The sequence below is a fragment of the Salvelinus namaycush genome, chromosome 8 (assembly GCF_016432855.1).
Source record: "Salvelinus namaycush isolate Seneca chromosome 8, SaNama_1.0, whole genome shotgun sequence".
Classification (NCBI taxonomy): Eukaryota; Metazoa; Chordata; class Actinopteri; order Salmoniformes; family Salmonidae; genus Salvelinus; species Salvelinus namaycush.
This window is the reverse complement of record NC_052314.1, coordinates 60,033,142-60,051,713: the sequence shown is the minus strand read 5'-3', so window position 1 is coordinate 60,051,713 and position 18,572 is coordinate 60,033,142. Positions and strand designations below refer to the sequence as shown.

Here is an 18,572-nt window from a genome sequence, read left to right as displayed (position 1 = left end):
TCACCAACCAGTCGATCTCCAAGGCATTTACAGTCGATCGCCAAACAGTTCTGTAAAATGTGTTGTGTTCCTATTTTTTTTGTTATTAGTCTCGGGCTGTTGGTGGTAGGTGCAGCCAATTCAGCTGCCCTGTGTGCCGGGTATTACAAACTGTTGCCATTTCATGTGTCTGAAGGTACAAACTCTGCCTTCCCGGTTGGCCTGGAGAGGAAATCAAGTGCACAATTTTTATTTTTTATTTTATTTAACCAGGTAGGCTAGTTGAGAACAAGTTGTCATTTACAACTGCGACCTGGCCAAGATAAAGCAAAGCAGTGCAACACAAACAACAACACATAGTTACACATGGAATAAACAAACATACAGTCAATAATACAATAGAAAAAGTCTATATACATACAGTGTGTGCAAATGAGGGAGTACGGCAATAAATAGGCCATAGTGGCGAAATAATTACAATAAAGCAATTAAACACTGGAGTGATAGATGTGCAGAAGATGAGTGTGCAAGTAGAGACACTGGGGTGCAAAGGAGCAAAATAAATAACAGTATGGGGATGAGGTAGTTGTATGGGCTATTTACAGATGGGCAATGTACAGGTGCAGTGATCTGTGAGCTGCTCTGACAGCTGGTGCTTAAAGTTAGTGAGGGAGATATGAGTCTCCAGCTTCAGTGATTTATGCAGTTCGTTCCAGTCATTGGCAGCAGAGAACTGGAAGGAAAGGCGGCCAAAGGAGGAATTGGCTTTGGACAGTGCTATGCCTCCGAACGTCAATCAGATTGATCAGATGACCGAGTCTGCAGTAACATAGGAGACATAAAAGAAAGCTATGGCAAAATTGATGCTGTGAGATTTCAAAATGTTTAAAACCATGACTAGAGAGAGACTATCAACGAATACAGCAAAGACCTGCTGTTTTTATGAGTGAGTCACGTGCTAATGGCAAATCCCCGTCTACGGTCATCTCGTCACGCAGACAGCTTTGGCTCTTACAGACAAAGATGTCGGCCTCTGTGAAGAAACCCTTTATGGAGCTCCCCATCTCCCCAGGCCAAGTTTTTCTTTGGGAGGGGAGGGGGGGGGGGGGGGGGGTCCTGGTGTGGACACCATTTTGGACCAAATGGCGAAGCTGCGGAAAGACAAAGAGACCCTGCAGTCTTTCATGAGTCCCCCCTGCCCTGCGTTACCCTACCCAGAGACCCTTGCAGTCTAGACCTCAGCTCTCCCCTGCCTTGTAAGGCCACTTGGGCCCTCCCCCAAACCAGCCACACCCTGATCAGCCACGTAAACAGGCTCTTGGTCAGCAGTGGTGCCACCACCAGCACATAACAAGCACCATCCCTCTGCTCCGAAGAAGGACGTGCCCCCTCAGTCATCCTGATGGGTGTGGCCACGGCATCAGCCGCTTCTCCCATGCCCATCGGGCAAAGTGGGAGCTTGTGGAGTCCCCCTTGGTGCTGGATACAGTACTAGAGGGGTACAAACTGCAATTCCGTTGCCAGCCACCACCTTTCAGAGAAGTTTGGTCAACTACAACAGCCAACCCCCTGAAAAGAGAAGCTCTCCAACTGTAGATTGCATTCTTTACCAGCGGGAGGCAATCAGACAAATCAAAGCATCAGAACACCACAATGGGTTCTATGGAGTAAATTTCCTAGTCCCCAAGAGGGATACTGGCTTTCGCCCCATCCTGGACTTGATGCCTCTCCACCGGTGCTTGAAAACCCTGCCCTTCAAGATGTTATCAGCCCAGGCCAGTGGTTCACCACTGTCAACCTAAAAGATGCCTACTTCCACGTACCGATCCACCCGGCTCACAGGATGTTCCTGCACTTTGCATTCAACGGCATAGCGTACAAGTACCAAGTTTTACCTTTCGGCCTCTCCCTGGCACCAAGAACATTCACAAAATGCATGGATGCCGCTCTAGCACCGCTTACATCACAAGGGATGATCGTACTAAATTACCTAGACGATTGGCTAATCTGTGCTCAGTCACAAGAACAGGCAGCAGCAGTCACAACATCTCTCCTGAAGCACATCTCAGAGCTAGTCCTCAGGTTGAACATGCAAAAAAAGCCACCTGGTCCCCATACAAACTGTGACCATCGTGAGCATGAGGATCGACTCATCTCTAATGAGGGCTCACCTCACTGAAGTGTGAGTCCAGAAAATAGTAGATCAGCTCAACCTTTTGTCCAAGACCAGAAGGTGACTGTTCGTCAGTGTCAGAGACTGATGGATCTCATCTCCGCAACCTCTCTGCTCAAGGTTTACGTCCCAAGGAACACGGGTATTGTCGCCTGACTGTGTCCAAGGAATGCACGCGAGCACTGGCAAGATGCCGATCCCTGAAATTCCTTTCAGGCGGGATATGCTTGTGCAGAGTCCATTGGAGGGAACTGGTTCAAACAGATGCCTCCTTGACAGGCTGAGAAGTAGTAAAGGGGGGAGGACAGCCAGCGGGACATGGAGCCCCAGCTGGTCCAAACTCCACATCAACATGCTGGAGTTGAGAGAACTAACTCTGCTCAACTTACTCCCACAACTGCGGGACATACGTGCTGGTACAGACAGACAGCGCCACAGTGGTAGCGTACATAAACCACCAAGGGGTTCTGGGTTCCATCCGTCTCCACCAGATGGTACATACCCTTTTGCTGTGGCCACAGAAGAATCTGGCCCCACTAAGAGCTGGACACCTCTCAGTGAACCTGAACACTGTGGTATCCGAATTCCTCCCGCCTGCAGCTGTGGGCCTGGCCACTGAACACCGAATATGGTCTGGTTTAGATCTTGAGCCCTCTGTTGTTAACATCTTACAGAGTGCCAGAGCCCCCTCCACCACGTCAACCTATGACACACGGTGGTGCGTGTTCTGCCAGTGGTGTAGGGAGCAGGGTGTTGCTTCAGAATCTTGCGGCATAAGAACTGTATTCTTGAGGTGTTTGTTAGATGCTGGCAGGGCTGCATCTACATTTAAGGTATACGCAGCAGCCATTTCAGCGTGTCATAATGAAAAGCAGGATGGTCCACTTGGCAGCCACTGGCTCATGATTAGGTTTCTTAAAGGTGTGCTACAGTTTCAGGATACATTCATCTGCCATATAGCTCTACGCCAAGCTATCTTTCCACCTACTAAGAAAGTGAAATATCTAGACTAAGATTTTTTAATGCTGCCAACAGAGGTATGCGCTCTCATGCTGCGTTCACATGCTAGTCGGGACTAGGAAACTCGGAAATTGACATGGCACGCGTATAACTACAACCAGTTGGCAAGTCAGAAATGTCAGAGTTTCCTAGTTCTGACTAGCACCTTAACGCGGCACCAGTTCCGACACCTGTCAGATGGTAGTGTGACGTCCGAAGCTTCGAATGTCATCGTCACGTGGTATTGCCACTTTGATACAAGCATCGATATGTTGTGTCGAATCAGTAGTGCTTTGAAAACTGCATCGGAGTGTCAGAGCTTAGTATCAATCATTCCATCACTACCCTCAGGGTTCCCCAGACCCTCACACCCCTCTTCCTTCACCAGCAGCACCTCTGGACCCTCCTCCTCCTGGAAGACACAGGTGATACAGATTACAGACATATACACTCCCTCAGATACGTACATACACCCACACACAGATAATAAACACACTTTCAACATGGAGTATATACCCATCCTCACTACATTTGAGTCCGATACTGTAGTTACAGAATGACTTCATTGTTGTTAAACCCATCATGGTGGACTTATATCTGAGTTATTTTTACACACATATTTAAGTCAAAAGTCATCATCACACAAACTTTACTAAACTATTTTAACGTGTACGGTAGGTGTTTGTTAGTGTGTGGGTATGTGTAGGTATACAGTGCATTCTGAAAGTATTCAGGCCCCTTGACTTTTTCCATATTTTGTTATGTTACAGCCTTATTCTAAAATGTATTAAATACTTTTTTTTCTCATCAATCTACACAATACACCATAATGGACAAGCAAAAACAGGTTTAGAATTCTTTTGCTAATGTATTAAAAACAAAAAACAGATACCTTAATTACATAAGTATTCAGACCCTTTGCAATGAGACTTGAAATTGAGCTCAAGTGCATCCTGCCAAAAGTGCTTCAACAAACTACTGAGTAAAGTGTCTGAATACGTATGTAAATGTCTTATTTCCAGTTTTTGTTTTTATACTTTTGCAAAAATTTTGAAAAACCTGAAAACCTGAATACTTTCCAAATGCACTGTATTTCGTGTGTACAGTAATTGTACAGTATATAGGTATAATGCGCTGTCATGTGTATGCAGAATAGGGTGAGATCAGAAGTGATGTATACTAAAGAGTCTCAATGAAAGTCTTAGACTGAAAAGTCCCATTTTATGTTTATTAAACATAAACAAGAGTTAAATACAACATATATGAAAACCGCACATACACACGCATCTCTGTGTGTCTGGCAGAAATCTCAACTTGGATGTCGGCCCACCACCTCAAGCTCAACAAGATGTTGCTGCTCTTCCTGCCGTAGAAAGCCTGCCCGCTCCAAGACCTCTCCATCACGGTTGACATCTCCACTGTGTCCCCCTCCCAGAGTGCAAAGAACCTTGGCGTGACCCTGGACAACACCCTGTCATTTTCGGCAAAAATCAAAGCAGTGACTCACTCCAGCCGTAGAGTACGACCCTTCCTCATACAGGAAGCGGCGCAGGTCCTAATCCAGGCGCTTGTCATCTCCATTCTAGACCAGGGTTTTCCAACTCCCCCCCCCCCAGGTGCACGTTTTGGTTTTTGACCTAGCACTACAAAACTTGATTCAAATAAACCAACTCATCATCAGCTTTGTAGTGCTAGGGCAAAAACCAAAACGTGCACCCAGGGGGGTCCCCAGGACCGAGTTTGGGAAACCCTGGTCTAGTCTACAGCAACTCTCTGTTGGCTAGGTTCCCTGCTTGTGCCATCAAACCCCTGCAACTTATTCAAAATGCCGCAGCCCGCCTGGTGTTCAACCTTCCTAAATTCTTCCATGTCACCCCGCTCCTCGGCACACTCCACTGGCTTCCAGTCAAAACTTGCATCCACTACAAGACCATGGTGCTTGCCTACAGAGCAGCAAGGGGAACTGCCCTTTCCTACCTTCAGGCTATGCTCAAACCCAACACCCCAACCCGAGCACTCTATTCTGCCTCCTCTGGTCTCTTGGCTGTCCCACCCCTACGAGGGATCAGCTCCTTCTCAGCCCAGTCAAAGCTCTTCTCTGTGCTGGTACCCCAATGGTGGAACCAGCTTCCCCCTGAAGCTAAGACAGAAGAGTCCCTGCCCGAACGTTGCTGATAAGTACTTTAATGAGGGAAAATGTACTTGCTATGACTGTGTTATGTGGTTGTCTCACCCAGCTTTCTTAAGATGAATGCAAAAATTGTAAGTCGCTCTGGATAAGCGCATCTGCTAAAATGACCCAAAATCTCAAATGTAATGTCTCAACAAAAAATCTGCATGAATTTGACAAACTGCATTATTTTTCTAATTGAAAAGTGTCTTGGGAAAAAAATCAAGTAGTTGAATGGAAGTAATGAAATAGGCATTTGTGAACATCATATAGCCTACACAGTACAAACACGATATGTAACAGACTTTTTACGCTTATATATGCCTTATATCACACAATGGCCGTGTCCGAATCCATAGTAGCGTAATAAATAGTATCCCGAAAAATACAATTCTATAGTATATGAAATGTTGAAAATAGTACACCGAATGCATCATCTATTGTGTGATTTATGTAGACTCCCGCCATTTGTTCATTTTGGTACAGAGCATTAATTTATCTGATGATCAGGTGTTGTCAAATACGTGAGTGGGAAAAGGTGAGTGAATTCTACTAGATCCAATGCCGAAATTAGTATGCAGTTTGGGTATTATGGCTAGTATGGGTATTCGGACAAGGCCACTGTCTCAATGCAATATTCTACACAGGAATATTCAACACTGAAATCTGTTACTCTTGTTATTCCAAATGAAAATGTATCTCTGTCTTTAATGCAAGGTTTGATCTAAATGTCAGAAGCTATCAAGTGAAATGGTTACTTTTCTATATTATAGAGTGAAATGTTTTTTCTGCTTATGTATCCTGAGGTAGCTCCTCTATGAGAACCTCTTCCCACAACCTTTCTCCTGTGTGAAACTTCAAGTGCATCATCAGCTGGTTCTGGTGGGAGAACATCTTCCCACACTAGGGGCAGCTGAATTGTTTCTTCCCTGTGTGGATCCTCTGGTGCCTCTTCAGGCTGGAGGAGTGGGAGAAGCGCATGTGACACTGGGTACAGCTGTAAGGTTTCTCCCCTGTGTGGACCCTCTGGTGGATCTTCAGGTTCCAAGCCAGGGAGAAGCGCATGTGACACTGGGTACAGCTGAAGGGTTTCACCCCTATGTGGACCCTCTGGTGAATCTCCACCTTCTGAGGGCAGTTGAAGCCTTTGTTACAGAACATGCAGAAGAACCGTTTCTCCTTATTACCGCCTGATGTTGCTCCCCCTCCCTGAGCCTGGGCTCTAGCCCTGTCGTTTGAGTTCAATACCTGATCGAAAAGGGCACGGTTGTGTGAATCGGAAGGTGCCATAGACGTGGACACTGGGTCGCGATCCTTGAGCGTGTGTAAAGGGGAGTGGGTTGCGATATTTGGATTTGGCTCTAAGCTTTCCCTGTAGTCTAAGAAGTCACTCTTGTTTTCCTGAGAGTGTCCTTCTCCTAAGTGAGTCTCGTCTGCATTCCATGTCAGAGGAATGTCACCCTCCACTTTCACAGTCACCTCATCTATGACCAGACCCTCCCCTTTCTTATCTAGACACATTTCAGAGTAGACACTACTACTGTACCGGTTCCAGTCCCCTCTCATTGAATTAGTCTGTGTATCTAAGCCCACAGGCATGTCACCAGGTATCATCTCTGTGTCTGTAGCGTATGAACAGGACGGATCATTGCCAGTCTGTAACGCATCACCTGAGTCCTGATGGAACAGAACCGTCCTCGGGCTCCCGTAAACTAAATACTCTGAGCGGGGAGCAGGAGGACCGCCCAGTCGCTCCACCACCGTTAAAGTCTCAGTGTCTGTCTCTGACTTGAGGACGGTGTTCAGCGTTCCACTGACCTCCGTGATGCTGCATTGGGCCCTGGGCAGTGCTGGGGCGAGGGTGGGGACCTCCGTAGCTACAGCAAGCACTCCAGTCTGGATGTCTCTGCTGTGTGGTGGGTCCTCCTTTCCTTCATACCTTTCCAGCTTGAACCCAGGACCTGCAGCCTCTGCATCTGCAGACTGACACCAGAAGAGAGGAGGTAATTATCGGTACATGAGTAGAATTGGATAACAATGTCATAGGGAAGTCTCACAAGCTCTCCTATGGCAGATAAATCAGGATGTACATGTAAGCAAGTGAATAGCTGAGGGTAGCCTTTGAAATAAACGGGCCACATTTGATTTATTGTAATTTTTTATGTTACACTATTACACTAACCGCTTTCACAATAACATGCTGGGTGGAGGTTCCCCTGCCCTCATCTATAGCTATTGGTTGGTCATCTCTCCACACGTTGTGTCCTACTGGCTTCACAAAGCTCCTGTGGCCTCCAGTGAGATGTCCTTCACCTAAGACAGTGATTGGGGGGAAAGAGGTAGTTAAATTAGGTACTGTCCATGCTTAACCCTGTATTGTACACTATTGACAATATCTACAATTGGCAAGGAGGATCTAAGGTAACACTTATCATAACATATTGATATACTATTTATTGATGGATTGATTATGTTCCATGCATCAGATTATTTTAATTTAGTATGACAATCAGAAATTCAGTAAATCAAGAATCTGAATAGAATATGGTATTGTGTCTTTGTGCAAGAAGAATTTGTTCTTAATTGACCTGCCCTGTAAAATAAAGGTAAAATAAAAGAATTATGCAAGATGGGAAAGTATTGCATACTATCCAAAAACTGACCAAGAACCAAGGCCCCACAGCCTCGACCTTCTGCAAAATCAAAATGTACCTCTTGCCATTCCTCTGTACCGGTCGAGGATTTTGACACTACTGGGACGACTAGCGAGGACGCGCTCTCGAGTTGTCCTCTCTGCGCGCTCCCGTGCAACCTTCAGTTCTTGTAGCTGTAGTTTCCTCCGCAATGCCCTGTTTTCTTTCTGGCTTTGAGTTATTTCCAAACGAAACACTGCATAGTCGTCGTCTACGAGTTTACAGATCTCTGCAACGGCTGCATTCGCTAGCACCTCCATAATGGAGGCTATTTGAGTGTGAAAAACCATACATTTAGCCATTATTAGCAGCTATCTAGCATTACTATCTACCAACCAAGTTCTGTCTCCAACGCGAATTAAATACTACCTGGGTGTAAGTATGTGAGGCTATGCAGTTAAATTAGTCATATTCTGAGTTCCAGGGTGTTAATAAACGTCTAAATAACAACAATAAAAACACTAAGGTACGAAATTGTTGTTGGTCAATGTTCACTTCCGTTTACACTGAAGAGAACGGATCTAATTGGTCGGCGTCATGGCTCAAAATGGCGTCTTTAAATGAAAAACCGTATACGCGCTGTTCTTTGAATTACGTTACTGCTTATTACATGACACATCAAATCTCATATTCATGGTCAGTATCTTTCAAGCGGAGAGCAGACTTGTTTAGAAAGAACAGTGTGTTAACAAGAATAGAGTAGAAAATAATATTATTACTTTATTCCAACTACATCACCTCAGTAAGGTAAATATTGATACCCAACATCAGCGGTATTTACAGAGCCACTGAACAAGCTGATTGGCACGTGTGTTTTTCTGTTGCTCATTAAAAAAAACGAGATTTCCGTCTTAGAGGTGTGTTTCCTCACCGATTCCGCATTTGGTTAATGATTAGCCCCCATGAAATACTGTAGACGCAGGATCCTAATTCACGTCCTCAAAATCCCCATAATGAATCTAACTAAGATAACTAAAATCTTTCATTCATTTTGACGTTTTTGCCGAGGGGGTTTTAGTTGCACAATTTTACATTAAGGAGCTGATGGGCAGGTCTGTCTCACCGTCTATGCTATTGGATAGAGCACAGCCACTGCAGATGTTCACCCCGTGTTAGTGAGCAAATGGACATTGTCAAATCAAAACCCAACCTTCATTTACCGGTTGTGATGCACGGATGTTCCAAACTCCGTTTTAGAAGAGACTGACTTTATGACCAAAAGCATCCTATTTACACTTTGTAGTCCATTTTCACACTAGAATAACGGTTTCTGACCCGTTTTCAAAGGGATTCATTGCTTTTTAAAGGCTGTCGCTCTTTAACTCTTACCCTATGAGGCCTGGAGCCTGCTGGTTTTCTGTTCTACCTGATAATTAATTGCACACACTTGGTGTCCCAGGTCTAAATTTGTCCCTGATTTAGAGGGTAACAATGACAAAGTACATTGGAACTGGCTTCGAGGTCCAGACTTGAGTTTGAGGACCCTATATTATGTTCTGTATATGTACAGTCACCTCCATAATTATTATCACCCTTGATGAAGATGAGCAAAAAAGACTACAATTAATAATTCAAATATTGAGCTACAGTGCCTTCAGAAAGTATTCACACTCCTTGACTTTTTACACATTATGATGTTACAAAGTGGGATTCAAATGGATTTAATTATCATTATTTGTCAACGATCTCACAAAATACTCGGTCAAAGTGGAATAAAAATGCGATTTTTTTTTTTATAAATGGAAGATATATTATTGTTTATCTTGATGAAATAAGTATTCAACCCCCTGAGTCAATACATTGTAGAGTCTTTCTGGGTAAGTCTCTAAGAACTTTGCACACCTGGATTGTACAATATTTGCTCATTATTGTTTTTTAAATTCTTCAAGCTCTGTCAAGTTGGTTGTTGATCATTGCTATATAGCCACTGTCAAGTATTTTCAAGCTGATTTAAGTCAAAACTGGAACTTGGCCACTCAGGAACATTTCATGTCGTCTTGGTAAGCAACTCCAGTGTATTTAGGCAATTGTCCTGCAGAAAGGTGAATTGGAACAGTTGCCAATTCCTTATAGGAGAACAGTTGCTAATTCCTTATATAATTGTGTTTTATGCTTATTACACATTTATAAAACAGACTAGACAGGAACTATAACGGTCTTCGGCTAAAATATTGTTAGCGGTACCCCAATGCCGCGCGCCACAAACTCAACATTCATTTCCCAGAATCAAAGTTCATTGATACTCTTGTTTTAGTAGTGTCTGCTCTGGACGCAATTAGTATAGTTGAGACATAAAAAGGGTGTCGTTTTGAAAAGTTATCTTCTCCTCTATTACAGTATAATAAATGTCTCAATGTGTTTTGGTGTACATATGACCGATTCTGGTCGACCAAACAAATTCAAATGGAGAGTTGAACTCGCTTGTCAGAGAGAAAGATGTGATCTCTCAACTTTGTTAACGTGAAAGGCAGGGAAGAGGTTTGGTGTGCGTGTAAACCAAAGAGGAACAGGCGAAACGAGAGATTTCACTTGCTAAAATATGTCCAAAATAAGGCCAATGTGTTTCTATGGGCTTATTTTGGGGTTTGTCGACTGCGGCCTTTGATACAACGACTCCCATTATTAGGACGGAGACGTGCATCTCGTCATTATATACAAATCTCTGGTGTAGGCTAAATGGGAAGGTGCACACAGCACAGAGGAGCGAAGGCGACGAGACCAAACATACAACATGAGAACAAGCGTACATAAATGCTCATAAAAACTTCGAATTAAGTCGATATCGCAGCTTCTACCCGCAAACCATAAGACTGCTAAACAAGACTGTTAAATAGCGAATCGAATGGCTAACGTTACCCGCTGCTGCTACTGTTTATTATTTAGGCTGTTGCCTAGTCAATTTAACCCTACCTATTTGTACATAGGCACATCGACTAGGTACTCCCTGTATATAGCTATGTTATATTTAATCATTATTGTTATTCACTGTGTAATATACCTCGTGTCACTATTTCAATGTTTCATGAATTTTTTTAAAATCTTTAACTCTACATTGTTGAACAAGGACCCTAAGTAAGCATATCACCCCTCCTTCTTCACCAGCAGCACCTCCTCTTCCTCCTTGAAGAGTGATACAGATTGCACAGACATACACTCCCTCAGGCATGTACAGTCGTGGTCAAAAGTTTTGAGAATGACACAAATATAAATTTTCACAAAGTCTGCTGCCTCAGTTTGTATGATGGCAATTTGCATATACTCCAGAATGTTATGAAGAGTGATCAGATGAATTGCAAAGTCCCTCTTTGCCATGCAAATGAACTGAATCCCCCAAAAACATTTCCACTGCATTTCAGCCCTGCCACAAAAGGACCAGCTGACATCATGTCAGTGATTCTCTCGTTAACACAGGTGTGAGTGTTTGACGAGGACAAGGCTGGAGATCACTCTGTCATGCTGATTGAGTTTGAATAACAGACTGGAAGCTTCAAACGGAGGGTGGTGCTTGGAATCATTGTTCTTCCTCTGTCAACCATCAAGGAAACACGTGCTGTCATCATTGCTTTGCACAAAAAGTGCTTCACAGGCAAGGATATTGCTGCCAGTAAGATTGCACCTAAATCAACCATTTATCGGATCATCAAGAACTTCAAGGAGAGCGGTTCAATTGTTGTGAAGAAGGCTTCAGGGTGCCCAAGAAAGTCCAGCAAGCGCCAGGACCGTCTCCTAAAGTTGATTGAGCTGCGGGATCGGGGCACCACCAGTACAGAGCTTGCTCAGGAATGGCAGCAGGCAGGTGTGAGTGCATCTGCACGCACAGTGAGGCGAAGACTTTTGGAGGATGGCCTAGTGTCAAGAAGGGCAGCAAAGAAGCCATTTATCTAAGGGAAAAACATCTGGGACTGACTGATATTCTGCAAAAGGTACAGGGATTGGACTGCTGAGGACTGGGATAAAGTCATTTTTTCTGATGAATCCCCTTTCTGATTGTTTGGGGCATCCGGAAAAAAACTTGTCCGGAGAAGACAAGGTGAGCGCTACCATCAGTCCTGTGTCATGCCAACAGTAAAGCATCCTGAGACCATTCATGTGTGGGGTTGCTTCTCAGCCAAGGGAGTGGGCTCACTCACAATTTTGCCTTAGAACACAGCCATGAATAAAGAATGGTACCAACCATCCAGGAAAAGTTTGGTGACGAACAATACCTTGCCATAAGGCAAAAGTGATAACTAAGTGGCTCGGGGAAAAACATCAATATTTTGGGTCCATGGCCAATTAACTCCCCAGACCTTAATCCCATTAAGGCGGGTGGACAAACAAAAACCCACAAATTCTGACAAACTCCAAGCATTGATCATGCAAGAATGGGCTGCCATCAGTCAAGATGTGGCCCAGAAGTTAATTGACAGCATGCCAGGGCGGATTGCAGAGGTCTTGAAAAAGAAGGGTCAACACTGCAAATATTGACTCTTTGCATCAACTTCATGTAATTGTCAATAAAAGCCTTTGACACTTATAAAATGCTTGTAATTATACTTCACTATTCCATAGTAACATCTGACAAAAATATCTAAAGACACCGAAGCAGCAAACTTTGTGGAAATTAATATTTGGTCATTCGCAAAACTTTTGGCCACGACTGTACACATGCATAACACAGATAACAAACACACTTTAAACATGGAGTGTTTACCATTTGTGTGGATATGTGTAAGTATATTTAGTAGGCCAAGGATGGGCAATTGGCAGACCCAATTTTGTAGGCCTGCCGTTAACCCCCCCCCCCCCCCCCCCCAGGCGGGTCTCAACATAATGTTGAGAGTTAGTATAGTAGAATACACAAAGGTTAAAGTTCACATTTTGGTTGGATCAACTGTTTTCCTCAATTAGCCCATGTCAGCTATTTTTTTTTTAGATTGTTAAATTAGTCTAGCTATCTAAACTTGTAGTAATCATTGTCAAATTACCAACAGGGTTCACATTTATTTTTGTTAGACATTCACTCAGATATATTCAAAACTGCAAATATTTCTCTCTACCCTATGGCACAATTTGTAGAAAAGCAGCAAACATCCTTTAAAACTGCAACATTGTCTTTAACGCCCCAGGGCTAAATGGGTATTTCAGAACATAACTTCATATTCTGAGGCCCACTGTATTTTACTGATCTGGCTATGCCATGCCAACGGCAGCCTAGGCTGTAGGCTAGTTCATTTACAGCAGACAAGATATGCTTATGATTGCTGTGCCATTCTTTTATTATATATAACTTTATAGTGAGAAGAATAAGTGAACATAGCTGAATAAAATAGAAAGGATATTTTTATCTAATGATTGCCGAGCGAGTGCACCATGGAGCGGCTATTCTGTGTTGAATGTAAAAAGTGATAATTTGAAACCTGTCCTATACACTTCATTTATTTGCTACTTTAGTTGTGATAAACTTTAGAATGACTTACAAATCAAAACATATTGGCTGCATGATGCGACTATTGTCTGATGATTTGAAAGTCGCAAAAAATGCATGGGCTCTGTTTCTTGCCTAGACTGTGTACACTGTTTATTAGTCTCTTATTCTGTGCATTCAAATTGCCATCGATAAAATGCAATTGTGTTCGTAGTTTATGCCTGCCCATACCACAACCACACCGCCACCATGAGGCGACGCCATACATGCTGTCTGCCATCTGCCCAGTACAGTTGAAACCGGGATTCATCCGTGAAGAGCACACTTCTCCAGCATGCCAGTGGCCATCTAAGGTGAGCATTTGCCCACTGCAGTCAGGTCAAGACCCTGGTGAGGACGACGAACACTCACATGAGTTTCCCTGAGACGGTTTCTGTCAGTTTGTTCAGAAATTCTTCGGTTGTGCAAACCCAGTTTCATCAGCTGTCCAGGTGGCTGGTCTTAGACGATCCCGCAGGTGAAGAAGCCGGATGTGGAGGTCCTGGGCTGGCGTGGTTACACGTGGTCTGCGGTTGTGAGGCCAGTTGAATGTACTGCCAAATTATTTAAAACAAGTTTAGAGGTTTTATATTTAAATTAATTTATTTAACTAGGCAAGTCAGTTAAGAACAAATTATTATTTACAATGACAGCCTAAACCGCCAAACCTGGAATAATTGTGCGCTGCCCTATGGGACTCCCAATCACGGCCAGTTGTGATACAGCATGGATTCGAACCAGGGCGTCTGTAGTGACACCAAGCACTGAGATGCAGTGCCTTAGACGACTGCGCCACTCAGGAGCCCATGGTAGAGAAACAAACATAAATTTCTCTTGCAACAGCTCTGGTGGACATTCCTGCAGTCAGCATGCCAATTGCACGCTCCCTCAAAACTTGAGACATCTGTGGCATTGTGTTGTGTGACAAAACTGCACATTTTAGTGGCCTTTTATTGTCCCCAGCATAAGGTGCAACTGTGTAATGATCATGCTGTTTAATCAGCTTCTTGATATGCCACACCTGTCAGGTGGATGGATTATCTTGGCAAAGGATAAAAGCTCACTAACAGGGGTGTAAACAAATTTGTGCGCAGAATGAGAGAAATAAGCTTTTTGTGCATATGGAACATTTCTGGGATCTTTTATTTCAGCTCATGAAACCTGGGACCAACACTTTACATGTTGCATTTACGATTTATTTGATTTCATTCTTCATTAATGTAATCACGATGTTCAGTTGAAATGACAGATGCACTCACCAACAGTAGGGACATCTTATTGATAAAATATGGATTTGGGCTAATACACCATCTGATGACGTAGAAACTCAATGAGGGCTGATTTAGACTTAGGAAATGTACGCCTTTCCTATGCACTTCTGAAGCCTCAATCAAACCGACAGCTCAGTACATCAATGCTGCGTAACCATTTTCAATATGTAATCCAACATGTTTATATATTTTTTTATTTAACAGACTCGTTAGAATATATCGAGAGAACGGGTTCAAATTATTAGTGATAAATGAAAGAAAGCCATCTAAATGTATACATATTCGCCTCCATTTCAGCACCAATTAGTAGATTTAAAAAATACTCTGATCTTGTAGATTATTTAGGGTAAGGAAAGTATTTATGAATCACAAAAAACTGGTTTGGAGAGCCTTGACACACAAAATATGAATGAATCAAAAATACAGTGGTTGGATTCATCCTGAAAGTTGCCATATTCAAGTTAAATCGATAAGATATTGGAAGGTGAGAATTGTACAATCGGGGTTCAACAATATTCCTATAAATACGTTATCCCTCACTAATCAAGGAATTGTAGCCTAATGTCTGGTCCAGTAATCATGAACTGTGCACCAGGCTCCAGGTTTAAACTGCTACGTGTGGTCTGAGTTCCATAATGATTCAAATAGGCTACATGTCCCAAATTATTGCACAACGTTAGCCTAATATGATCCACTAATGCTAGCGACTCTCTGGAACAACTTACAAGGATGTGACAGAGGAAAGAAAAGTTAACGGAATGGCAATGGAACAATATGAAATGTAGGCTACAAATTGAAAGAAACTAACACTAAAGTGACAGTTATAAATGAATGTGGGTATTGCTGACAGAGGCTCCCGATAATAGATCATATTTAACATGCTATAAACTGTAAAAATAAAAAAGATAAACTGAGAAAAGGCTGGGCATATAATTAAAACATTCTATAGAGCATAAATCAACTTGGTAGGTTCGGCGCTACAGAAGCTTATAGCTTGGGTCTAAAAAATGTCACCCCCCCCAAACTATGAGGACATAGGCCTTCAATTAACATTTTGAATAACGACACAGGTATTTTGAGGTAGGCTACGTTTTCATGAACCCTAGGCACTCGTGAAAAATAATTGATTGGAGAGCCTTACCACACGAAAGAAAACAGTGCTTTAATTGCCTTAAGGGTATGTGGGACGGTAGCGTCCCACCTCGTCAACAGCCAGTGAAACTGCAGGGCGCCAAATTCAAAACAACAGAAATCCCATAATTTAAATTCCTCAAACATACAAGTATTTTACACCATTTTAAAGATACACTTGTTGTAAATACAGCCAAAGTGTCCGATTTCAAAAAGGTTTTATGACGAAAACACACCAAACGATTGTTAGGTATGAGCCAAGTCACAGAAAAAGACAGCCATTTTTCCAGCCAAAGAGAGCAGTAACAAAAAGCAGAAATAGAGATAAAATGAATCACTAACCTTTGATGATCTTCATCAGATGACACTCATAGGACTTCATGTTACACAATACATGTATGTTTTATTCGGTAAAGTTCATATTTATATCCAAAAATCTGAGTTTAGGCGGGCCGCTACTGTCTCACTTGGCAAAAAGCCTGAGAAAATGCAGAGCGCCAAATTAAAATTAATAACTATGAAAATTACTATAAAATCAAACTTTCATTAAATCACACATGAAAGATACCAAATTAAAGCTACACTGGTTGTGAATCCAGCCAACATGTCAGAATTCAAATAGGCTTTTCGGCGAAAGCATACGATGCTATTATCTGAGGATAGCACCATTGTAAACAAAGAGAGATAAGCATATTCAACCCTGCAGATGCGGCACAAAACGCAGAAATAAAAATATAATTCATGCCTTACCTTTGACGAGCTTCTGTTGTTGGCACTCCAATATGTCCCATAAACATCACAAATGGTCCTTTTGTTTGATTAATTCCGTCGATATATATCCAAAATGTCCATTTATTTGGCGCGTTTGATCCAGAAAAACACAGCTTCCAACTTGCTCAAACGTGACGACAAAATATCTCAAAGGTTACCTGTAAACTTTGCCAAAACATTTCAAACTACTTTTGTAATACAACTTTAGGTACTTTTTAACGTTAATAATCGATCAAATTGAAGACGGGATGATCTGTGTTCAATACAGGATTAAAACCAACTATAGCTAGCCTTCTGGTCTCGCGCCTCTAACAAACAGGACACGTGGAGTGACTCTCTTTCAAGATGGCTGTACTTCTTCATTACACAAAGGAATAACCTCAACCAATTTCTCAAGACTGTTGACATCCGGTGGAAGCGGTAGGAACTGCAAGCATGTCCCTTAGAAATCTGGTTTCCCAATGAAAACTCATTGAAAAGAGTGTGACCTCAAAAAAAAAAAAGAATCTGAATGGTTTGTCCTCGGGGTTTCGCCTGCTAAAAAAATCATTTTTATATTGTAAATAAGCTTTGGCAATATGTACATTGTTACGTCATGCCAATAAAGCAAATTGAATTGAATTGGAGAGAGCGAGAGGGCGAGAGAGAGGTTTGGAGGATGGATGAGATGTTTCGGATAATAAACTCAGCAAAAAAAGAAACATCCTCTCACTGTCAACTGCGTTTATTTCTGCAAACTTAACGTGTAAATATTTGTATGAACATAACAAGATTCAACAACTGAGAAATAAACTGAACAAGTTCCACAGACATGTGACTAACGGAAATGGAATAATGTATTCCTGAACAAAGGGGGGGTCAAAATCAAAAGTAAGTCAGTATCTGGTGTGGCCACCAGCTGCATTAAGTACTGCAGTGCATCTCCTCCTCATGGACTGCACCAGATTTGCCAGTTCTTGCTGTGAGATGTTACTCCACTCTTCCCCCAAGGCACCTGCAAGTTCCCAGACATTTCTGGGGGGAATGGCCCTAGCCCTCACCCTCTGATCCAACAAGTCCCAGATGTGCTCAATGGGATTGAGATCCGGGCTCTTCGCTGGCCATGGCAGAACACTGACATTGCTGTCTTGCAGGAATTCACGCACAGAACGAGCAGTATGGCTGGTGGCATTGTCATGCTGGAGGGTCATGTCAGGATAAGCCTGCAGGAAGGGTACCACATGAGGGAGGAGGATGTCTTCCTTGTCACGCACAGCGTTGAGATTGCCTGCAATGACAACAAGCTCAGTCCGATGATGCTGTGACACACCGCCCCAGACCATGACGGATCCTCCACTTCCAAATCGATCCCGCTCCAGAGTACAAGCCTCTGTGTAACGCTCATTCCTTTGACGATAAACACGAATCCGACCTGGTGAGACAAAACCGTGACTCGTCAGTGAAGAGCACTTTTTGCCAGTTCTGTCTGGTCCAACGACGGTGGGTTTGTGCCCATAGGCAAAGTTGTTGCCGGTCATGTCTGGTGAGGACCTGCCTTACAACAGGCCTACAAGCCCTCAGTCCAGCCTCTCTCAGCCTATTGCAGACAGTCTGAGCACTGATGGAGGGATTGTGCGTTCCTGGTGTAACTCGGGTAGTTGTTGTTGCCATCCTGTACCTGTCCTGCAGGTGTGATGTTCGGATGTACGGATCCTGTGCAGGTGTTGTTACATGTGGTCTGCCACTGCGAGGACGATCAGCTGTCCATCCTGTCTCCCTGTAGCACTGTCTTAGGCGTCTCACAGTACGGACATTGCAATTTATTGCCCTGGCCACATCTGCAGTCGTCATGCCTCCTTGCACGTTCACGCAGATGAGCAGGGACCCTGGGCATCTTTCTTTTGGTGTTTTTCAAAGTCAGTAGAAAGGCCTCTTTAGTGTCCTAAGTTTCCGTAACTGT

At 43.2% G+C, this 18,572-nt stretch overlaps 1 protein-coding gene across 1 annotated transcript; it reads right to left on the bottom strand.

The window, feature by feature from the left end:
* Positions 1-5,109: 5,109 nt before the first annotated feature.
* On the bottom strand, positions 5,110-8,579 carry LOC120052965 (gastrula zinc finger protein XlCGF48.2-like). The gene is made up of 3 exons (XM_039000212.1): positions 8,034-8,579; positions 7,504-7,634; positions 5,110-7,304 (listed from the first exon to the last, which is right to left on the bottom strand). The coding sequence occupies exons 1-3, from the start codon at positions 8,314-8,316 to the stop codon at positions 6,225-6,227; spliced, it is 1,494 nt and encodes a 497-aa protein (XP_038856140.1). The 5' UTR covers positions 8,317-8,579; the 3' UTR covers positions 5,110-6,224.
* Between the last annotated feature and the right edge of the window lie 9,993 nt (positions 8,580-18,572).

What these genes read in the sequence shown, in the direction of transcription:
- LOC120052965 (XM_039000212.1), bottom strand. Translation starts at nt 8,316, where the DNA reads ATGGCTAAATGTATGGTTTTTCACACTCAAATAGCCTCCATTATGGAG. An exon ending in GTACAGAGGAATGGCAAGAG is followed by an intron (nt 7,635 to 8,033) that starts GTACATTTTGAT and finishes TCACTGTCTTAG; the next exon opens with GTGAAGGACATCTCACTGGA. An exon ending in AGCATGTTATTGTGAAAGCG is followed by an intron (nt 7,305 to 7,503) that starts GTTAGTGTAATA and finishes TTCTGGTGTCAG; the next exon opens with TCTGCAGATGCAGAGGCTGC.